At 41.3% G+C, this 24,627-nt stretch overlaps 1 protein-coding gene across 1 annotated transcript in view; it reads left to right on the forward strand.

Annotated features, from left to right (window-relative positions):
- Positions 1-1,443: 1,443 nt before the first annotated feature.
- Positions 1,444-24,627, forward strand: part of LOC128905166 (golgin subfamily A member 4-like) — a 71,509-nt gene continuing 48,325 nt past the window's right edge. Inside the window, 5 exon segments of the mRNA XM_054190780.1 lie at positions 1,444-1,698; positions 1,700-1,729; positions 11,067-11,162; positions 19,035-19,133; positions 23,692-23,754. Coding sequence (XP_054046755.1) covers positions 1,642-1,698; positions 1,700-1,729; positions 11,067-11,162; positions 19,035-19,133; positions 23,692-23,754 — 345 coding nt within the window. The 5' untranslated portion in view covers positions 1,444-1,641.

The raw sequence follows: 24,627 nt of genomic DNA on the forward strand, positions 1-24,627 counted from the left end.
GCTGCTGCCATCTGATGTATGCATGGTTGTCTCCACATACATCGTTGTCTCCATGGGAAAACAAAACAAAAAAAAGTCACTATCTACAGCTAGTCAGACTGCTGAAAATAATTTATTTTTTTAAAAAAACATGTAGCAAAATATTAGGAAAAACTTACAGCAGTTTGTGTTTGCCGTAGGTGTATCCTGGTTATTTTTTTTGTCCATGTACAGGAAACGATCCATTTCCTACCCACTTTTTTTCCTCAAATGATTTAAAGATGACAGGAGAGTATTTCAATGAAAACGTTTCTGGATTCTTGCGATTACAGCATCCATTTTCCTCGGTGTGCTGTACAGAAGACCCCCATGGTTCAGTGTTTCTTGCAGACAGCATCGTGTATGTCTAAGCCTTCGTACAAAATCACTGCCAACGCAGCAAGTTTCAAAAGAGTCGCATTGTTGGAGAATGAATGCCAGCCACTGCTGATGGCTCTCTGCATCTGCACTCACAGGGCTGAACACACACAAAAATCTCATCCAACAAGGGCTCTAAAGCCATAGGTTTTAGCTGAGGCCAATGGTATGGGGTTCAACAAGGCCAAAGTGCCGGGTCCTGCACTTGGGTCACGACAGCCCAACCCCGTGCAGCGTTACAAGCTTGGGTAAGAGTGGCTGGAGAGCTGCCTGGCAGAAAAGGACCTGGGGGTGTTGATCGACAGCCAGCTGGATATGAGCCATCAGTGTGCCCAGGTGGCCAAGAAGGCCAACAGCATCCTGGCCTGTATCGGGAGCAGTGTGTCCAGCAGGAGTAGGGAAGTGATCATCCCCCTGTACTTGGCACTGGTGAGGCCCCACCTCGAGTACTGTGTCCAGTTTTGGGCCCCTCACCACAAAAGAGACATTGAGGTGCTGGAGCGGGTCCAGAGGAGGGCAACAAAGCTGGTGAGGGGTCTGGAGGACAAGTCTTGTGAGGAGCGGCTGAGGGAGCTGGGGTTGTTCAGCCTGGAGAAAAGGAGGCTGAGGGGAGACCTCACCGCCCTCTACAACTACCCGAAAGGAGGGTGTCGAGCGGTGGGGGTCGGTCTCTTCTCCCGAGAAACAACCAATAGGACAAGAGGAAACGGCCTCAAGTTGCACCAGGGGAGGTTTAGGTTGGATATTAGGAAAAATTTCTTCACCGCAAGGGTTGTCAAGCATTGGAACAGGCTGCCCAGGGAAGTGGATGAGTCACCATCCCTGGAGGTATTTAAAAGATGGGTAGCTGTGGTGCTTAGGGACGCAGTTTATGGAAGGATTTTGTCAGAGTTTGGTTGATGGTTGGACTCGATGATCTGAAAGGTCCCTTCTGACCTAGGCAATTCTATGACTCTACAAAGTGGCCGTTCCGTGGGGAGGTTTGTGCCTCGCCGCGCCCCGTACCCTCCGCAGCCCTGGGCTCCACGTTGGCCGCGCAGGCGCAGTAGCTGCGGCGTTCACCTGCCCCGCCGTTGGGGGGGACCCAGGGAGGAGAAGCGGCGGCGGCTCCACGGGGCCGGGGCGGGTGGCGTTCATTCCTGCCACCGCCACCCTCCTCCCCCCGCGCCGCAGACGCTGCCTCCCCGGCCGGGGAGTCACACCCGGCTACCCAGGCCGCCGGCCCCCTCCCTCCCTCCCTCCACCATGTTCAAGAAGCTGAAGCAGAAGATCAGCGAGGAGCAGACGCCGCCGCGCGGGGCGGGGGGGGCGGGGCGCCCCTCTCCCGCCGCAGGTACCGGGGGTGACACACGGTGTCCGTCGGGTGGCTGTGAGGGGGGGCCGGGACGGAGACTCGTAGTGCCCGGCCGGGCGCCGATGGCCTTTCAGCCGAGGGGCGGCGGGGCAGGGCCGAACCGGCCCGCGCTTCGTCCGGGAAAGGCCTCGGGTCGGACCGGTCCCGCCGCCCCCCCGCCCCGGCCGCGGGGAGGGTGGCTCAGCGCGGGCATTGGCGTCCTGCGTGCGGTGGCCGGGCGAGGGCTCCGGGATGGGATGGGCCGGCCGGCTGGCAAGCGCCGCGCCCCGGGTGTCGGTGAGCGCCGGGCGGCCCCGCTGGAACTTAGAAATCCAACTTTGTTGTTGCCGAACCGCCTCCTGTCCTGGCCAAAGCCTCTCCGGAGGCTTCCGAGGCTGTTCTTCTTTTCGTCTCTTCTAGAAGGGCTGTCTTTCTGAGAATCCCTTGCTTGAACATCAAATAGAATGAAACAGAAGTGGGTTTATTCTTTAGTATTTAAAGGAATGACGTTTTGATGTGCACTGGGTAACAATCCAGCATTGAGATCCCTGCTTATCTTTTTATCTCATCTTAATGTTTGTTCTTTCCATTCCTCTAAGTCCCTTCTGTTTCCATCCTTTAGAGTGCTGGTGTGCTTACTGTAACCTTATTCTTGCTTTTTTTGACTGTGGAAAAATTGAGAGTGTGGTATAAAGCTGAGAGTAAGGCTTTTTTTTTTTTTTTTCATAATTTAATTGGCCATTTTGCTCTTATGTGTCCTTTCACAAAATTATGATTCGTGTTGGATTCTAGAAACTACTTCATTTAAATTATAGTAATGCACATTAGATATGACACGAATGTAGAGTATCTCTGACATTAACGGCGTCCAAAAAAACATTGTGATGATTTCATGCATGTGTCGAAGCAAAATAAATTCTCTCTACCGGTTCAAATTTGGGTAGAAAGATTTTGACAAGTTAACTTTACAGTAGCCACCTCTGTGCTGAATAATGTCTGCCTTTGTCTCTTTGGCTTTTCGCTGGGTTAAGTATCCTTTGCATCTTGGAATCTAAAAGAACAAAATTGATAAAAAACTCTGTATCATGTGAATGCTAAGATACAGGCAGATAATTTGGTTAATTTTACAAATAAGTGATCAGTTGCCTGGGCTTGATCTGAATGTAATTTGAACCACTGGGAGATCTGACACTGCATAGTCTTAGTATTAGACCATGGTTTCAAAACTGCTGACATTCAGCTATGTAGTATCTCTTAAATCACTGATTTGTCAAATAGGGACAGTATTTTTGGAAATGGATCTACTGTAAAACTTTATGTAGCTTGCTGAGTTTTGTTTTAAGCCCTTTCTTAGTTTTTAACTCTGGGTCTCCTCTAGTTAGTGAAGTTAAATACGTTTTTGGCAGTGGCAGTTTAGAGTGCTGTCCTGGCGTATGTGGTGAACTTTCAGTACAGTGGGAAGAGACTGAGCTGCGGAGCTTACTATTTTCAATAAGCAGCAGCTATATTATGATACTTTGTAAACAATATTGTAATCCCCTTAGTTCAGGATGCACGATCCATGTGTTAAAGGGTTGGTACTTGCCAAAAATCAGCTTTGTGAATAAATATGGACCAGACTCCGCATATACACCCAACAGTGTAATATATTGCAGTCTTTATTTGGCTGTTAAAGTAAAGATTGACAAATTTCATGAAACCTAATACAGGAGCTTACCATAAATGATACTTTCACCTAGTCTGCTATACTGTGGACAGAGTAGATCATGTAACTCAAGGGTTGACGTGAGTGGAAGGTCAGAAGCACAAAATGAGAACAGATTTTTATTTTCGTGTAAAAATAGTTGTCTTCCAGTATTGCTTATTCTTCAGTTGCTCTCAAGTAACACTAGAGGGAAATGAGTTAAATTTGATCTTAAAAGTAAAATAGGCTAGTCTGCTCACTCCTCATATCTAATTTGAAAACAGATTCTGTGAGAAGGTTTTGAGGCCTGTAGAATGTACTGGAGTCTTGCAGAGAGTGTGGAATATACTTTTGTTACCTTACTTTTCAGGTCCTTAAAGGGCATTCCACTTGTTGGGTATTCTGTCATCATATAGATTATCATCTACTTTCTATCGAGACGTTTTCAAACAAAACTTTCCAAACGCTTAACATTTCTTAGTTTTATGAGGCTTTTGTTTGCGCTTGTTTTTGGTCTTTTCTTTCTTATACCCTCTTGTACAGAGACTTCATTCACCACACCCTCTCTGCTCAATTCATATCTTCTGCTTTGAGACCTAGAACTTGTCATTTGTACTCTGGTTTGTAGCATCTGAGATGAAAATTACCTAAGACTCATTAAATATGGTGGTAAAATTTCTCAAGTATAATGCTTTTTCTGAGGAGGCCTTTGTAGGCCTCCCTGTTTCTTATGAATGGTTAGATAACTGACGTCAAGAAAAAGTGAAGACATTCAATACTGATAGACCTTGGGCTGCCTGGTCCCCTCCGTCAGAGGACCATGACTGTGGGACTTTCCATGTTTGGACACTGAAATTGTAAGGGACCAGTTGTATCAGTTGAACGTTCCTAACTCCACGGAGCCTGATGGGATTCACACCAGAGTCATGAAGGAGCTAGCAGGAGTTACAGCAGGATCCCTCTCAACCATCTTGGGAGTCTGGAGAGGTCCCTGCTGACGTTATTCCAATTTACAAGAAGGGTGTGAGGGAGGACCCAGGAAACTATGGACCTGTTAGCCTAACCTCAGTTCCTGGAAAAATTATGGAGAAAATCATACTGGGCGCTAGTGAAAGACATTTGAAGAACAGTGATCAGGCACAGTCAACATGGGTTCACAAAGGGAAAGTCCTATTTAACTAATTTAATATCCTTCTATGATAAGGTCTCCCACCTAGTGGATGAAGGGAAGGCAGTAGATGTAGTTTTTCTGGATTTCAGTAAGGCTTTTTCTACTGTCCCTTACAGCATCCTTCTGGACAAGTTGTCCATCTGTGCGGTGAGCAGGTACACATTGCACTGGGTGAAGAACTGCCTGAATGGGATGGCTCAAAGGGTTGCAGTGAATGTGGCTACCTCTGGCTGGGAACTGGTCACCAGTGGTGTTCCTCAGGGCTCCATTCTAGGGCTGGTTCTCTTCAATCCATTTATCAATGATCTGGATGCAGGAGTTGAATGCATGTTGAGTTGAATAAGTTTGCTGATGATACTAAACCGGGAGGTGCTGTTGACTCGAAGGACAATGCCTTGCAGAGGGATCTAGGTAGAGTGCAGCATTGTGCAATCATTGATGGCGTGAAATTCAACAGGAACAAATGGCACATTCTGCACCAGGGACAGAGTAACGCCAGACACAAATCTAAATTGGAAGAGGAGCGGCTGGAGGGCAGCCCTGCAGAAAAGGGTCTGGGGGTGCTGGTTGACAGGAGGCTCAACAGGAGTCAGCAGTGTGCCCTGGCAGCCAAGAGGGCAAAACCCATCCTGGGGTGCATCAAACACAGCGTAACCATCCAGTCCAAAGAGGTGATTACCGTGCTGTATTTAGTGTTGGTGTGGCCTCACCTTGAGTATTGTGTGTAATTCTTGGCCCCACCTAAAAAAAGGTGATGCTTTTTTCCATTAAAAAAGGATGTTAAGGTACTTGAGTGTGTCACAATGAGGGCACTAAAGCTGGGAAAGGTGATGGAAGGCATGTCTTCTGAGGAGTGTCTGAGGTCTCAGGGTTTGTGTAGATTGGAGGGAAGGAGGCTGAGGGGTGACGTCACTGCTCTCTGCAGCTTCCTGAGGAGGGGAAGGGGAGAGAGAGGTGCTGGTCTCTTCTCCCTAGTACCCAGTGCCAGGACACGTGGGAATGGCTTAAAGCTGCGTCCCTCAGGGGAGGTTTGGACTTGACATGAGGAAACATTTCTTTACCAAGAGGGTGGTCAAACATTGGAACAGGCTTCCTGGAGAGGTGGTGAATGCCCCAAGCCTGTCAGTGTTTAAAAGGCATTTGGACAGTGCCCTTAATACCACGCTTTAACTTTTGGTCACCCCTGAAGTGATCAGGCAGTTGGACTAGATGATTGTTGTAGGTCCCTTCCAACTGAGCTATTCTATTCCCTGCACTCACCATGAGTCGAATAATGATGAGACTGGTATTTGCCTGAAATGCCAGAGGGGTTTCAGCTCCAGAAACACTTTCAAAGACACATAACACAAAGATACAAGTGGAAAAAGGATATTGTTTTTATTTGTATTTTTCTGAATCTGTTTCAGAGATGATGCTCACAAGCACTAACGCAATGTGCATATGTGGCCAGGAGCAGGCTGATGTGTTCTTCAGTTTCACTTAAAAAAAAACATACGTTGGAGTCTGGCAAAGGCAAGTCACAGAGCTACAGAAAGTAGCAGCAGGAATACAGGCCAAGCAGCCCCTCTTTCCTGAAGAGTGAGAACGTGGAAAATGAGGATCATTTGATCACTTGACCACACACAAAAGAAGAGGTGTATGGTAGAGTCGGGTATTTTCCAAAGTATGACATGTAGCGATGACAAGTGTACTTTCTGTCTTCCAAAACTTGCTCTGTCTCTGTGCTTCTTGGCCAGTGATGCCTGAAAAGCGCTCCCGTGCCTGCCCTGCGCTTGTATTGCCCGCAGGGAGAGCTGAGAAGTGGCAGCTCTGGATGGTGCATCAAGCCTCCTGGAGCTCTTCCAAGCGCAGGCTGTTTTGCATGAGCAAGAACCCCTGGGGAAATGGAGCCAAGGGAAGAGCAGAGCTCCCTCCTGCTCCAAGCTTGCAATGGGCAAGAGAGCCCGAGAGAGCCAGGGCACGAGTGGTGCCTTGGAGGTGTAAGAGCAGTAAGCAAGAACTGAGCCAAAAGGGCCTTGCTCTCCACCTCTTCCCCAAGGAGCCCTGACAAGGGACTGTGCTCAATGCCACAGAGGACAAGAAGCAGCTCCTGGGGGCACCCTGGGGGCCCCCTGGAAGTGTAGAAAGCTTCCTCCCTCCGCATGCAGGGCACGAGGGCCACCTTCGTGGAGCAGGAGCAGCAGGCTCCTGGCCAAAAGGGCCCAAAGGAGCCCTGGCAAGGGGCACTGCTCAGTGCTGCAGAAGGCGGCAAAAAACCCCTGGGGACGTTTGCTAGCCCACCATAGGGGGGAAAAAAAAAAGCCTTCCTCCCCACAGCTGCAGGGCACGAGAGGCCATCTTCGTGGTGCATGAGCAGCAGGCAGTAACCTAGCCAAAATGGAGTAGAGGAGACCTGACAAGTGGTCGTGCGCAATGCTGCAGAGGAAGGCAAAAAACCCCCGGGGAGCAGTGCCAATGTGCCCTGGGGGAAAATTCCTTCCTGACCCCAGCGCTGGCGATCGGCTATTCCCTGAGCATGTGAGCAAGACCTGCCTCCTCGTCCCACAGGCTGGTCATGCCTCCCAGGAGATGCCCAAGCCCTGTTCTCCCTCCACCTGGAGCCATCTCAGGGGCTTCAAAGGGTGGCCACATGCCCCTGACCCAATTGACCCTGCAGGCAAGAATCCTTCCCATGCCTGGAGTGGGTGCTCCAAAGCACCGGGACCTCTTGGCAACATCTCTGCGTCCCATTTCTTACGGTTGCTGCCCCTGGCGCTGCAGGGGATGAGGATGGCAAGCTCTGCAGTGCTCTTCCAGAAGGCATTCCCTTGCTCTTTTCATTACTGTCAAGCTGAAAAAACCCGATAGCCTCCAGGTATCCAGGCACCTCCAGGTGTTGGTGGTTCTTCTCATCTCCTGAAGGCCTTGCGTCGGTTCCTCAAAGGCTAAAACAGGATTTCCATCCATCAGATGGGCTTTGAACATGGCTCCACTGGGAGCTGGGCATGCAGTGAAGAATCTCCAGCAGCCTCATCCAGCTTCATCCAGTCGTCCTCCCTAAGCCCCCACCAAGTAATTCCACTGGCTCCTCAAGGACTTCCTCTAGGATGTCTTCAGGCTGCCCCCAGGCCAGCTATGGCAATGGGACACAGGAGGATGCCCCCTTTTATCCTGCCCTGGAACATTGTGACTGCTGGGTGGTGGTACTGTGACATGGGGGTGACATAGCCCCTCTTGTGCAGCCCCACCTGCTGCCCCTGTGCCCAGCATCCTTTGGAGGAAGGCCTTTGGGCTGCTGGCCCCGAGGCCACCCCTGTGCCCAGGGTCCCTGCCCTTGGTGTCCATGCACTGGGCACAGCTGCCGGGCGTCCCTGACACCTCCTCTGCCATTCGGCTCCCAAGGACAAACCTCATGCTGTTACTCTTTTCTCCGGCCGCAGCAGAAACCAGCCCTGCAGCAGAGGCCACCCCTGTTAGCCATCCCCTCTCTGCACCAGAGCTAATGTCCATGAGGCCACACAGCAAGGAGGACCAGGGACTTGATCTGGCTAGACACAAACCCTTTACCTGGGGCATAAGGGGCGTGATTTTGGCAACTGCAGCCTGGAGGAAAGAGAAAGTGTAACCGGAGCTGTAGGTTAGCATGGACCGTGCCAACAGGCCACCATGGAAATAACACAGGCTTTGAAAAACAAGTGAGCAGAGGTTACACTGCTGTGGTGGAAAGGTTGGTCATTTTCAGACCTAGGACATTTGGGTCTACATCCAAAGCACAGCCAGACAAACAATGCCTCTTCCAAACTGTAAAAGTAGCCCATTTCTGCTATTGCTGTCACATCCCCTTGTCCCACTGAAGCCAAGCTGTGCAGCTTCACTGTTAAACACACCCATTGGCCATGTTTATACAGGAAACAAAACGCACTTCAGCCACGGGGTAAAACTTTCAGAGCTCATTTGTGACTTTAACCTTTCTGAGAGTTATTTGCCTACCTCACTTTGTGGGAGGATGTTCATATCTTATCTAAAACCCTGGCAAGTCTCCTTTTCCTTTAGGATTTACTATTTTGAGTACTGAAAGAGTAAGGGAGGTACTATTCTTGTCATTTTGTATGTTGGTGCCAAAATTGGTATGTACCTTCAGGCTGTGTAAATAAGGGCATTTATACCATAGACGTTCACTTGGTTGTGGTGATGCCAGAAGTGAAAGACAAGAGTATGGTTCCCTCTGCATGAATCTTGCAGAGACATAGAGAGCATGCATAATTTCCTCACCATTCCTTACCGATACAGCAAGGGACGTTTGCTACTACACTATTGATGGTGAGGTCGTCATCTTGGAAAGAAGCATTGAATTGTTCTATGTTCTTGACCATATTTTTCCTTGTGCTGCAATAGGGCTTTTTCTCCTTTGGCTTTCATCCTTGATACCTTCCTTGAAAGTGATGGCAGCCCTCTCAGCCTTTGTCTTGCTCCTTCCAGTTGTCGTCATCTTCTGTAGGCCCTCTGTGCCCCTAATCAGCTGCTTAGTCTTTGTCTGCCTTCATCCCAGATGGGATTTGTCTTTCTTGAACCCAAGGAATGAGAAATGTCTGTGGTGGTACAGGTTGGTTCTCACCAGGGCTTTGCACAATGCTTGCCTTTCCAATGGAAATCTCTTGTCTGACACACAAGAAGACGTTTGCCTATATCACATTCGTGGCTTATAGTCACCCTGTGACCTACTCATGTCTCCAGGAACATTAGCCTATTCCAGTGTTTCCAAACTGGAGCAGAAACTCATGATGTTCCACCTGATGTTGTGTGAACCTATTTCTACCCTGTAGTTCTTCACGCAGGGTTTATTGATGTAGGGGATATCTCTTCTGTCAGAGCTTAAGCTGGTAAGGGGGATGGGGGCCATAGAACTGTACTATGAGATAGAGTTCTTTTTCTGCCTCATGGGTGCCATGGCATCCAGTTCTAGCCAACTTCAGTTATGTAATCTTGCTGTTCTTGCCTAAGATCAACGAATATTCGTGCGCTGCAGAGCTCCCTGCCACTGAAGTGGCCTGTAAATTGACAAGAAGTCTGAATTTAGCAATGAAAACTGTAGATCCGTTAAGGGCAAAGTGAAGACATACGTTCATATTTCTAAACAGTAGCAAAGCGAAGATGAACATTTGGAAACTGTTTTTTTTCTGTATGGTGAGGACCAGATGTGATCTTCTTTAAATCACTGACATTAGGTTAGGGAGTAGGAATAAAAAGGAGAGGCGAGTAGACTATTGGCATGAATAATAGGTCATTATTTTCAAATCCCGTGAATACTTTTGGTGTGAAATTTTTCATCAGGACGTAGAGCTGTCATGGTGAATGGTTATTTGGTACTAGGTGAGGTGTTTGACTTCTGAGTTGTATTTTCAGGTGGGAACATTGGGTCCACTTGGCCAGACCTGTAACTGTAACTAATTTTGGAATAACCTTGTATTTTGTATGTTATTGGAGTTAACTCACTAGTATGCAAATTTTACAAAATGTACCCATAGATATAGGCTATAAAATGAGTGTAATTCTCTGAAAACCTGTCTGTTTCGGGAATATCTTTTCAGTGGTCTGACACTCTGTCAATTATGTTTTAGAACATCCGACTCTGTCTTGTGAGACAGGCATTTTGCAATGCAGAATTTATATATGCAACCTCAATGATGATGCGACAGCAAAGTGTTAAAGGATTTGTGGTAGTTCTTTTTACTTTTCTTTTTGGCAACACTTTTTTTCATTCTGTTTCTATTGTAGAATATACCTATTGAGAGATTTTGCTGAGTAGTTTCTTTGTACATAAAAGCTTGTTGATAGTTTAATGTTCATTAGATTTGTACTGATACTTTATATTTGAAGTATGAGGCTGGCAAGCTATGGTTGGGTTGGGTTGGCGTGGCTTGTTTTAGCCTTACTTAGCAGGAAGTTGTGAAATTTCTTTGAATTTTCCTGTCAGTGCTGACAGGAACAACAAGTTCATATTGACATGGTAAAATCTGTCAATTTCCTCTGCCCTTTTTCTGTCTTTGGATTCAATTTTATAAGTGTTTTTTCTTTCCTTCAGGTTGTTTGGGGTTTTTTTTGTTACTTTCTTAAAGGAACCAGAATATATTCTGTATGTAAATGCTTGGATCCTTGTCAGTTTGCAAAACTTTTAAACCTTAAGTAACTCTACTATGTTGCTAAAGTATTAGGAGTCTTGACTTTCAAATCTGGTCTAAGAGGACCATGATCGGAAATATTCAAAATAACTAATTTTGTTGCATGCTCTCGTGGCTGATTCACGACATATTCTGCCCTGGAGACTTTGTAGTATGGTAGAACTTGTCACAGTGCCTGAAGCTGGTTGTTTTCTTTAAAAGGAAGATCTAGACCAGGCTTTGCTGTGATGTTATAGTCAGTAATTGCTGAAGTAAATTATGATATGGAATAATTAGTTCTGAACTTAATATTATTAGTTGTTGATATATGTGATCTCTGTATAGGTCCCTCCCAAATCCCCTCCACCAACTGGCAACAGAAGCAGGACATCTTCGTTTACAGATCAGAATGATGAAGGCACTTTAACACCAGACAAAGAGGTCAGTTGAGAACTGTTTTTCTCTATTTTTCAATTTTAAATTTAAAAAATAAAAAAATAAAAAAGTCTAACGTTGTGTCCTTGATTAACGTTTTTTTTTGATTCCTCAATATCACTATTTTCTGTGCATTTATAGATATGAATAGTCTAATTTTTAAGTTAAATACTGAAGTGTTTAGTATTAGTAAAACAGACCTTTAGGCTGTAGTGGTTAACCCCCAGATTAGGAAACCTTTTAAGTCCTTCTTCAGGTCTTAAAAATCTTAGCCCTGAACTGAGCTCATTGAGGTAGTGGGACAGAAGTTACATTGAGGGAGACTAACCACCCTGGTTTTTATGCCTCTCTTGCTTGAAAAGTTGGGGGAATCCGGTTAACTGCATAGGGAACTTGAGGTGGATGAACCTAAAGGCTTAAACTAAGCCCTTGTGAATGTTTCTAACCATACCAGTAATAATTATCAAATTTCACCACCACCACCCCAAAAAAACAAACACACAAAAAACCAAACCAAACTGAGTCTAAATTATCGATCATAAAATATCATTTCTGTTCTTAACGCAGAGTATAGAAGTGGCGTATTGCTACATGAGAACTACCACTGTGGCCTCGAAGGAATGAGTTGGTGCTGAGAGTTGGTGTCGTCAGTGACCAGTGCAAACTTAAAGATTCCCCGTTTTTTTAATTTTTATTTTATTTTGTATATCCATTGTAGAATATGTTAGAGGTTAAAGGACTGATTTGGCCAAGGTTTTCAGACTTTTTAAGCAGCAAAAGCTTAGTGGAATGTGAAATAGTGAAGCCCTGAGACACAGTGATGTTTCTTGGTGTGACTGATTCAGTCTTTTTTTGTCTGTCATTATCGTGGCTGCCTACACAAAAGAAAGAAATCTTCCTATCTCTTTTCAGTGGGAAATAAAAGGAAAGATTAAGTTGTAACACTCGTCATTCCTTTTAGTATACAAGTACCAACTGCTTTTTTGCTCAGATAGTACAACTCACACATTGAGTGAAAGGCAGAATACTTTTCCTTAACTTGTATACATCCATGAGGATGTCTGCTTTTATTCCAGGTCTGAAAAAGGTTTGTGAGCCTGAAGGCTTATCTTCTTTTTCAGTGTTATCAATTGGTTTAGTGAAAAATACTATCTTTCTTCACTATTTGGATAACATATTTAAAAAATAAATATATTTCCAAGTGTTGTTGGGTGCTACTGATACGTCACCTGTATGTATCAATACTTTCTGTTGTGTTCATCATTTCTATGGAGAGCTACATTTTGTCCTGTACTGCTTCACTAGATATATTTTGCCCCTCAGCAGACTGTTTTTTCAGGCTGCTTTTCCAGACAAACAGGAGAAGCAAAGGATTCCCCTCACGACATGCCAAGTTATGTTGGAAGAACATTATGCTCTAAATACAGTGGTTACACTGGAATGATCAGAGAGGCAGAAGGAGAAATAAGATTAAGAATGGAAACAGAGTACTGAAGTGACCTCAGATTTACAGTTATCCTTGGGCTTAGGGAGCTGCTATGACAATTTTACTTGTGAAACATATCCTGTAATTAGAAATTCAGAAAGTAGTGAAGCTGCCAAGGGAATGAAAATCTCTTCTTTTTTTTGTAAGGACTGATTTTACTACAAATGGTAATTTACTAAATTTTACTAAAATAAAGATAAATTTAAATGATCAAGACATGAAATCTCCTTTCTCTGAATATTTCTCATAAATGTTAACAGAATGATTAAAAGCAAATAGTTTTTGAAATTTATTTGTTGGATTAGATTTTCATAAAATTTAGCTCAGCGGCAGTATTACTATGCTTAAAAAAGATGCAAATATTACATGCTGTCTCTGAAAATATATGCCCTGATTATAGGGGTGCATTATGCCTTTTGGGGGGCATTTTGTGCAGTGTTCTCATTTGATCAGGCAGGTGTTTTATGTACAGGTGGCAATGGAATGACGATGAGCTAAAGCTGGACATCATTTAATACACTGAAAATACTTGGTTTTTGAAGAGTATCATACGATAAAATGTTCTTGCAGTACATGAATAATTGCTGAGCCTTTTGGTACTGACAGCTAAGCAAAATTACAGTGTTTCATAGTTCTTTTGTATGTCTCTGTCCTACCTCTGGGCTATTATGTCTTAGTATGTCTTCAATAGGTCATGGCTTTTTTGATTTTTAGTGCTGTAATATTAAAGTTGCAAGTATTGCTCGTGAAAGCTTTGATTTAAACTCAGAATATTTTTAGAATAAAAACAACTGCAGAGTGAATTACAGTTGTAAATGACAGCATTAGTCTGATCAAAGAATTATAATAAAACATACAGGCAAACATTCTTGCTTTATATTCTGCAATGATAGGATTTTTTTTATTATTTTTCAAAATTCCAAAACATTCTAATTTTAAAAAAAAAACCAACTTGTATACTCTATTCATGGAATACTAGGTAAGTTTCTTTTTCATGCGGGCTTTCTTCAGCTTCTGTTTAGTGGAGCTGTGGATCTCCAGAGGCAGTGTTACAGAGAAGCTTATATTTTTTGTGTGTGTCTATAACGAAAAAGCAGAAGTCTGTCTAGTTCTGTATTCTGTTCTTGCAAGTAGCCTATAAAATATGACTACAGCGTGAGGTAAAAGCACATATTGGTACTTCCATAGAAGTTCTTCAGACAATTTGCATATCGGGTGCTTTCTGAGTTGGTCTTGGTACCATTTGAAACAGCCCTGGATGATTAAAACGTGCTTACCTAGTGCTTCCAGTCTTTTCTAGGGAAGAATAGTGTTTGGTTTTCAAACTGTTACTTTGTTGACTCTTGAACAGAATTTGAGGTGAAATATATCAGTCATATTCTGTATAGTTCCTAGATGTTCCAAATTTTCTTTCTGATCTATAACATACTTATTTACACGTCAGGCCTACTGGCAGAAGATAACAAAGCTGGTTCAGAGCCGTCAACTGAGAGCAAACAGCTGATAGCCTGCTGTGGATGACCCACCAGTCATGCAGACCCAAATATCACTCTCATCCTCATGAGTGTTAGGGAAGTGACAGCAGAGCACAATATTTATAGCTCTTCCTAGAGCTAAAGATAAACTAGCCAAGGTACTTTTCAGTCTCACTTTAGATCGATGTAATGGCTATGTTTTTAAATTAATTGAAATGTTTTTCTAGTGTGGGCTATTAATAAAGCAGGACGGGTAAAGCTGAAATAATATTCCTTCAGTACCTTTGTTAATGCGGAATGTTTCCTGTATTCATATACTTGTGTGTTATTTGTGTTTGATTTCTTTACTACCTCTTTCTGAAAATGCAGTCCTGCCCTCTTAGATTCTGGGGCTTTTTTAATTGCAGAGAGAAACCCTGAACTTTCACATCTTCAGTTTTTCCTATACCCTGACCACAGTAGGGATGAGGCATAAAAGGTTATGTTGCAAATTGCACAGGCCTCCTGTAAATAAATATTGGTGTAAATCAGCAAATTACTGAATTATTCACAACTCTTTTCTGGTATTCCCCAACTTGGGCAAATAACCAAATTTATTTATTTTACTGTAGAGAATGAGTTACTTGTCAGTTGAAACTTTTAACTTTTTACCTGATAGCTGACATCCACCAGCTCCTTGAACGAGAAGAGCAAATACTGGCTTGTCCCTTAGACAAATTTGTAGTCTGATCCCTTTCTTTCTGTCTTACTGTGCTTGTGTACAACATAGCAAAACTGTCCGTGTACAATTATAGAAGCTTTTAAGCATTGACTTAACTACGAACGCACGTATACCGTGATACACTTCGCTAACAAAATGTATGAATTTTCAAATTTGCTTGATAACAGGTTAATCTGAAATTTGGAACCATTGTTTGTCGTCTTTTTTTTTTTTTCCTGAAAGGGAATAAGTGACTGTCTTTGGCAATCAGACATGTATTACATGTATGTGAGACGCATTGATTCAACTATGCCATCTCCAGAGCAATGAGACGGGTCAAACTCTAATCCCTGTGAAATTCTGGTTTTTGTTTCACAGCATGTCAAGGAAGCCCTTTGATCTAGGGATCACATGTACTTTGGCCTTTGCGCCCTCTTCATCAGAATCTTAGCAAAGGAAGATTTGAGCGTGGTAATCCTTCAGAGGGACAAGGAATAGCAAGAATAATATGAACGCAGTTGGTTCTGGAGTTCAGAAAGTCCATAAAGAGCAAGTAAGGCTGCTTAATTTAGGCCAAAGTTGAGGGCTACAAAAACTGTTCAGGATTTTGGAAATGCAAAGGTTATTTAAAAAATAACTTTATGGATTGTTCTTTGTTAGTACTGAAGGAAACATAACGTCATCTGGTGTCTGGCTTCATCACCTATTTTACCTCATTTGTAACTTTCTCTCCAAGAGAGAAATGTTTGTTTGTTAGTATGATTTTACTTGCAAAGAAAAGGAGTTAAATAATGTGACAAAAGATCAGCAATATCATAGCCTTAATTTGGTGCCTGAGATTAAGGTCAGTATGGGGTAGAGAGTTCATTTACCCTGGACTATGTTTGAAACAGAATGTTGGAAGATCTTAGTAGGATTTCTATAGCAAGCCTCAAGTGTGATTTGATGACATTCAGAGGATTAGAAAAGGTTAGTTAAAGGATTATTTACATCGTTGCACATTCTGTCTGTTTCCTGTATGCTTCAGCCCAGTTGGATTCCCTGCTTGTCTAGTTTTATTGATTGCATTAATGATATAGCGCTAATGTGGCACTAGTAGTACATTAGACAGTATAGCACCTGATATATTTGATGTTTCTGAAGCTACCAAGATAATTCAGAGTGGATTTTAGGCCAGATCCCGAAGTGCAATAAGCCATTGTGGAAATACTGATATCCGTTTAATTTTGGCAGACCAGCAGGTTGTTTCTTGACTTTTTTCCAGACATAGGTGAATCATTTTTAGTGACTTTTAATACCACCTCCCCTCCCCAAGTTAATGAGACAGCTAGTTTTAAAGCCCTACTGAATAGCTGATTAAAAAAATTAAAAAGTGCAGGTAAAAACACATGTATATGTTGGAAAGCATTAGGTAGTGTAATTATAGGACTCATTAGACAACTCTGCCTATAATTTAGCTGTAAAAACTTAGCAGGTAATGAGCTGCTGGAGTAACAAAAACACTGTAAGCAAGTATTTAAATATTTTTCACTGTTGGGCACCCAACATCCAAGAATGGAGGATGAATTCACTAATGAGAAGATGCAGCCAGTTCTAAATGTGCTATGGAAATATCACTCTTGGACCACGTCTGAGTATATTCTGTCTTTGGTGGCTATTTGACGTGTTAAACTCTTGTCTTGGCTACTGGGAAGAAAATATTTTGCTATTTCTTTTTGATACAGTGATTACTGTTCTGCCTCAGTATTGTTGTCTTCTGCCCTACTTTATTTGTAGGGTTAGCTCCTTCCCTTTTGTGCACGCCTTTACTCAAGCAACTGTAGGGTGAAGCTGAGATGATTTAGTGATGTTCTTGCATCAGGGTTCTGACTCACATCTGTGAAACTCAACAGTGTTGTTAATTGTATTCTTTTGCTTGTGTAAGCATTAGTTAAGGTAGAGACCCTGGAGTTGTACATCTGCAAACTCAAGCAACGCTGCATCGGTTTTTATTCGTAGGCTTTTTTTCTTTTTCTCAACACCGTAACAGTTAGTAACGTGGATTGGCATATTTTAGGCTCTGGATAGCTTGATTTTCTGATCTTGCTAAAAAGCAGTTACATACACTCCCTATTGCTTGTCTACCAGGTAGTTTTGAGTGGATTTTTAAAATTAACTCTTTCCATGGTTTAAAGCTCTTTGCCATCTTACCCATATGTTTTGGGGTTTGTAATTAATGTTTTGCGAAAGACTTGTCTAAGCCTTCTGTTAGAACTTGACAATGGTCAGGGGATGACTGAAAATATATCAGTTCATGGATGTTGAACGTACTGACAGTCTTTTTTTTTTCTTTTTTTTTTAATTTGGGTGAAGTGTACTAACTTGTTAGAGATTCAATAGGAATTGTTTTTAATGCAAGTTGCTTGGTGTACTTTTTGATGGATTTAGGATTAAGCAAAATAATGCTATGGTGAAATGTCACAATTTAGTATTTTGAGAAGCAAACATTAGCATACTGTTACTATGAAGAAATAATTTGAACCATCTGTGATTACTGGAGTTCTTAATGGTCATGTTTTTAAAAGTGACTTAACTAAGCTGAAGATAATACATGTTACATGTTGAAAATGTTCGTAATCTTTTGGTTAATAATATTTGCCATAATCCATTTATGAGTGCTTTGCAAACTGTGTCTTCTCTAAACATACAAAGTAATTTTTATCTTAAAGATTTCATCATTTTATTTGTGGTTGAGAATTTGCATGCTCCTAAATCACGTGGCCATCAGGTTTGCTTGTTGTATGTTTGTACACTTGTGTCTACATAGTATTTGCCATTTCTTTTTCTGGCATATACCCTTTCAAGAAATACAAAATGCATAGCATGGCCAAGGCTATGTGCCTCTCCAGCCGTCACCACTTAACGAAAATTTTCTGGAATCATTAACGCTTCTCAGCTTCCTTCTTTTTGTTTTGCCTAAAAGCTCAGATGAGGAAAGAAACTTACCTGGGTTTTACATACCTGAATAAATATATAGCAGGAGCTTTAACACAGCTTACTCTTAGGAATTATACTTCTAACAGGCTGAGGGAGAGAGCCTGATGACCTGACCAAACTCAGAATGTGGCTGCAACCACAGTGGATGCACTTGGGCAAGTGTGTCTAGGCCATGGGAAATAAGATTGGGAGCAGGAGAAATGGAACTGTCTCTTCTGTTAGCTCGTTTTTGTAGTGCCTTAAAAGTGACCAGTTTCACCCGAGTTTCTCAGACCCTAGCTAGTTCTTCACAAATCAAGTGAACTATTGGAGCACTTGTCGCATGCCAGCTTTGGGAATGCCGTGACAAGGGCAGTTGAATAATAGAAGTCAGAATTAATTGTCACTCTGCTTACCAGTTTGAGAAGTAAAAGTTGGGCATAAATTTTAGAATTAGTTCTCTGCAGATACCCTGGCTGTGAAGACAGCTCACAGTTTTGTAGTGGTTGGTTTTGGTGTGTGTTGTGTTTTTTTGTTTTTTTTTTTTTTTTTTAAAAATCTGTTACAGCATCGTAACAGCATTCGATTGCATTACATTACATGTACATATCCATATCCGTTTTGAATTCAAATTCCAGTCTCTTTCTCTTCATGTTTTTCTGCTCTAGGAATTTAAATCTCTTCCTTAACTCTGACTTGATAAAATGGCTAATTCAACTTGCGGTGTTTTTACAACATAGTCTGCTAGTAGATAGAAAAATTTTGTAAGGATTTTTTTTTAATATAATTAGAATTCTAGTGTATAAGAGCACTAGAAGATAAATAGTCAAAAGCATGCAATTTATGTTGTTTGTAACTGAAATACTGATAGAATTTTTAGAATAACAAGTTTTTCACACATAACTGAGAGCAGAGAAGGCTCAGTGGTATTTGAAGATAAGTCATCCACAGAAGTTTAAAAAAAAAAAAAAAACCCACAAAAAACCTGTCAGTGCCTGAAACATTGTCTTTGTCCTTGGCTAAACTAGGATTTTTTTTTTTATTTGTGTGTTTCTTTACTTCTAAATGATCAAAACTATATTTTGGCTGTTCTGAATTGATCTAATGCATATTTTCTGGTTACATCCTGCCTCTATCAATATTTGTTGTCTCATAATTACAATGTTTTTAAGAGTGTGGAAAAAATGAGTAAAATCGTGCAAAGTTCTTGACCTTATTACTTGATTTATTTTCATTTTCCTACTTTTTGCATTGAACGACAGCTGCTAGCCGGGATGATAGCAGAACCTGCTTTTCTCTCTGAGTATACTATCTTTGCTTTGGATCCCACCAAACAACCTAAGCCACAGAGTGACGGTGTGGTGAGTCCTCCCACCCCTCTTAGTGATGCCTTTAGCAGGGGGAGGAGAGTACTGTACTAGAAGGCAAACCTAGTGTTGCTTGTGGCTTGTTCTCACAAAGGCATCTATCTTAACGACCCTGTTGCTAACCCTGCACTAAATTTCACGGAGGTAGTACCTTGGTAGCTCCTGGCTGGTGTGCTGTATGACGTGAATTTATTGTAACGTAAAAAAAAATTTAACACGTTTTTCTGTTATACAGGTAACCATACTCTACACAACTTCTAAATAACTGTTGCACAAGTTTGTGTGTTTGTTGCTTAGAATTCATTAATGCCATTGGAAGTCTTCATTTTTATGTATGTCTGTGTGTATTTCAAGATAAATGGATATGATAAACACTGAGATTGTTTTTCACTAAAAGTTACATGCTTTTTGCTGTGTACAGTGAAAGCTTCACAATGTCATTTACTACTAATGGTAGCAGGAAATAATTATCTCACATAGACACTGAAATTCAGCTACTTTTCGTTGGTACCCTGGCAGCTATTATTATATTTTTCTTTGCTTGGAAATGGTGTTTTCACAGTATACAAGTGGAGGTCAGTGAGAGGAAAGAAAAGAGTGGAGAAAAGGAAGGAGGCATAGGGAGGAAAGCAGCCTTCTACTTTTTAACACCTGCACGTACAAAGCTGTGTTCTTCTTATTATTGTCACAGAACTGGGATGGCATCTTTCACATTCTTCAGAGGCATGGCATTCTTGAAGTCCATAGTGATCCAAAACACAGTGTTTTTTAGAGTCCCAGCTTGTCCTAGTACTTCGTGATTACTTTGCTTTTCCAGTTTAGCAAGTGCTTTTTTGCTGCTCATGCAGAAGCTGAAAATGACAAGTAAATAAAGCTGTAGCAGGATAGAAATTTGATAAGCAGATGGACATAGCACAACACACCATGTTGTGTTGGAATTATCTCTCTCAAGCTAAGCAAGATTGGACTGAAACAGTGATTAAAAAGGTGATCTGTGGAAAGTCTTAATTTTTTGTAAAGGGTTATACTTGTTTAAAACGTGCTCTTAGAGCACAGATTCATTACTAGCTCAGTCATGATGTTCTCAAGATTGAAATTTTTGATTGGGAGCAAAGAAAATATTCAGACTGTGCTGAAATCTGTATATTTGAATCAGTTACTACAGTGTTTTTTGTTTTTTGGTTTGTTTTTTTTTTTTCAGTTCTAGGTATTTTGACCATATTACAGGTCCAGTGATCACTACTTAAAAGTTTCACTGCAAATTTAATTAAGCTTTTCTACACTTCCATCCGTTAACAGTTGCGGGCTGTTTTTCACTACACTGCAGAATATCCCTAGTACATTTGCATTTCAAAAGACATATTTCTGTGAGTGCTCAAATATTTCCTTTCTATTATCTTTTAGTATATACTTTAGTGGCAGGAATTTCTGACTTGCGTATTTATATAGAAGACTGCATACATGGTAAATAATTATAATGTAAGAGCTATCATTAATGTGATACCAATGTGTATTAATAATACATTACCTGTAAAACTGATCTTGTTTTCTGAAGTTTTTGAAAGCTCTAGAGCTGTACTCTCACAGTAAGAATCAGAGGGAGAAAACGATGATATAAAAGTTTATAGGGAAGAGGAGGGCTGATTATATAGAAATATATGTTTAAAAACTATTTTATACATTTGGGAAACCGAGGTAATCTGAAGGTGCAGGAGAGGGAAAGTTTCATCAACACACACAAATGTGTATTAATTTTGCTAAAACAGGCCAGTATTTTAACTGTGTGTGTGCAGGTGATGTCTGTTCCAATACAGTGAGCATCCTAGAGAAGTGACTGTAATTGTGGCATAGATGAAGTTAGTATAAAATCTTTACTAAGATGCGTGGGTTTTGTTGCATGAAGAAACAGTTCAAATATTCTTGGACAGAGAGGTTTTTTTTAAAGGAAAACGAGGGAAGAAAACGTCTACTAAGATTTTCTTCCTTCCTCTATAATTTACTCCATTTTGGAATACCTGAGAAGGAGGGAGAACAGTAAAATGTTTTTAAATGCAGACACTTAAGCTTTCATTCTTTAGGTTTACAAATCTGTTTATACCTTTGAGAAATAAATAAGATTAATTAGTTCGCATTTCAGAAATAGGGAAGTAAGGAAGTACAGATGTCACTAGAACACCCTAACGTACTCCAGTTAAAACTGAGCTCTGGTTTATACATCTTAATAACAAAAAGCAACCTTTTTATTAGAGATTGTAAGTGTAGCGGATAAAGTTGTGTATGTTCTGTGGGTTCATGGAGGAAACAATTCTGTTGGTCTCTAGAATCCCTATGTAACTCTGCTGGTTTCAAGACTTCCAAACCGCCAGCCTGAGCTCTGTGATTCTAGTTTTGCTGAAATATCTCTTAAGGCTTATGAAATTCTAAGGCTTTTAAGCTCTTCAAAGCCTCTTGAATCCCTACTTTAAATAGCAACTTCCATTCATGCTTACCTTTCACTGTGTGGACATCAGAATATGACCCTTTGCCCTAGAGCACAGTGATTTAGAATTGCAGCAGCTAGATACCTGTGGTGGTCCAGTTTCTGTATAAAAGATTACCAGTGTATCCCTTTTATGCTTTATGTCAATAGGAAGTCTAATCCCGAATAAAGGTTCTGCTTTTGTTCACACAGACTGAATACAGAGATGTCAGCACAATTAACAGGAAAATTTTTAAAGTGGCGGCATTAGTTTTAGTTTTGAAATGGCCATTTTTTAAGGGATCTTCATAGATCCTTAAATGGCAGCTCTTTAAGGATCTTGATAGAAAAGACCAGCATCCATGTTTTTTATATTTATAAACACCTTGTAAGATTTAATAAATCTACTTAATCTCGTGTTTTAAATTAGATCTTAAATATTATTAAATTATTCTTATCAATAAGAATTCTTATAAACCTTCCATAGTTTCCTATGGGCATCAGAATATATGATTTTTGAAAGAAGAGTTTATAGTTAGTTTGTAATTCCTGGTAAAGTATTCATCTTCGTCTGTTGTCAGTCCAGTACTAGCATAGTAGATGCTTTGTAAATTGCAAAGCAGAAGATAAATTTTTATTTGGGTTACCCTTATTATTAACTTTACAGTTAGGAAATGAAAAAGAGCAGGTAATGAGGCCAAGAATAAAACGTAGGAGTGCTTTAGTTTAAAACCCAGAAAGAGTTCTTAATCCAGTAGGAACAAATCCACTGCAACAGGATAGTGCTGTGAAGCAGACTGCACATTTTGTTCACGCCAGGTGAAGCGCAGTTGCCAAATCCAAACAGACTTCTTGTATGGCTGGTTATTGCTCATTTCGCTCTGTCTGAATCTGGGTGACAGCTTATTTCTCTGGCTTCCTTAACCGTCCGGATTTCTTTCTTATGCGGCATTTTTGTACTGCCTTAGGCTTTTTCTACATTGAGCCTTTCTGAAGGCCTTTTACACTGAATTATTCTTCGTCTTCGTTTATGTATGCTTATCTGCATATCTGCACAGGGTAGAAGCTGTTGGTGTAATTATGTAGCAGATACATGGATTATTATGATTGATATTTTAGTTGTATATACACCTTAGATTTTACAGCTCGCGTATACCTATCAGGGTACATCTTGATTAAAAATTAAGTTACGCTGCTTTTAGCCAAATTCCTCATACTTTGTTTGATATATCTTAGTGTTTTGCTTCTCTTGGAAAAAAAATTCATATCCAAGGTGGTTTCTAGCATATTTTGCTACTTCAGTTTGACCTGGTTTAAACAGCAGAAAACCGTCTGGATTTGTACAGGTTAGAAAACACCTGAACACAGGAAATAGGAAAAGGAGGATAGACAGACTAGGTGCAGAAATGTCTGAACTCTGTTTAAAAAAAAAAAAAAAAAAGCCAAACCAACTAAAACTGTATTTTTTTTGTTGTATTTGTTTGGGGTTTGGGGAAGTTTTTCTTATTTGTTCGCTTTTTCTTTGTTTGGGATTGCAAAGGAATGTACAAGTGAAATTTTGCACAGGATGTTTTTTCTGAAAGTCTGATTTTCTTCCTGTGCTTGTTTGGAGTCTTAAACAGCCTGTTACCGTCACTTTTTTTCCAGGCCCTTTCCCCTGCAGCCCCCCCAAAATGTACTTAAACAGAGAAAGACAGTGTGGTTCCACTCTTACTCCTGTTGGCTGTAAACACCACTGGTCATCAATTAGATTTTTCCTGCTATCATTTTGTCTTTTTGGTGTTTCTTTGATTTGTGCATAAACATTACATAAATAATCATTATGAATAATTTAATTGGAGATGTCAGCATTTGCAGATGTCTCATACTAATCCATGCACACATAGCTGCTTTGTAGTTCTGTATATTGCAGCAATCTGTTTTGAATTTAACAAACTAGCTTGTTTGCATGAAGACATCTTAATAAACATTCAAAAGAAAGTACTAAAAACACAGGCAAGGATGCTGTTTGTAACACAGATGCTGTTTGTAGCAATCAAGTGAATTACAGTCCTTGTCATTTATTCCTTCTCACAGTTGTTTTTCCTCTTGCAGAACTTGACTAAACCACTTCCCAAATCCACAGAAAACAATGGAAGTGAACCAGCCTCCCCGCAGGTATGGCGGGTTTTGTTTCCTCCTTCACTGCCCTGTTGTCTTTGTGTTATGTTGGTTTGAGTGCCTCATATGTATCTTCATGCTGGAGTAGAGATGACAACTACTTGCCTGTCAGGATACCGGGATGTTTTGTTTGTATATAATCCCGTTAGCTGGTATTAAGTGTTGTCACTGATGCGTGGAGCTTTTTTTGTAGGGACAGGTTAGCAGGATCTGACGATGAGCTGCCTGCGTTGAGGAGCATCTCGTTGCTCACGGACACAGCCAGCACGGGATATGGAGGGTTAACCTCGCTTTCAAAAGCAGAGGGCACACTGCCTGGCTAGAAAGCTAATTTCTAGCTGAAGGAAAAGAATTGATAGGCTTAAAAAACTGACACTAGTGATAAAGGTGAAGGTCATTCTTCAGTATATCTCAGAAAAAGTTGAGCTTGCCGGAGTGGGATTAGCAGTGGCTCCTAGCACGTGTGTCCCAACATTTGATTGTGGGGGCAGCATCGCGCAGTAATGCTTTCAAACCACTTCTGTAGCACCAGCAGCATGCAATACCATAGCACAGAATTTTTTGGTGTGGAACAGCATAAGTACTTTAGCCGCATAAATCAATAGTAGCATTTTATGTAAAAATCACGAAGCCTTTTAAAATAAAATAATAAAAAAAGAGAAGAGAACTGTTTAAGATGGCATGCTAGAACTAACTATCATACCAGGACTTTCACAATGAATTTGTTCTCTTAATCGTAGGAAAATATCTTTGTGTCTTTGAGATAAATACAGTCTTCTGTTTAAAGCATCAAGTGAGTCACAATTTTTTTAAAAAATTTGGGACAACGGTAAATGCAACTGTTCATTTTAGTTACATATTCTTCACTTT

This window comes from Rissa tridactyla, chromosome 2, assembly GCF_028500815.1.
Source record: "Rissa tridactyla isolate bRisTri1 chromosome 2, bRisTri1.patW.cur.20221130, whole genome shotgun sequence".
Classification (NCBI taxonomy): Eukaryota; Metazoa; Chordata; class Aves; order Charadriiformes; family Laridae; genus Rissa; species Rissa tridactyla.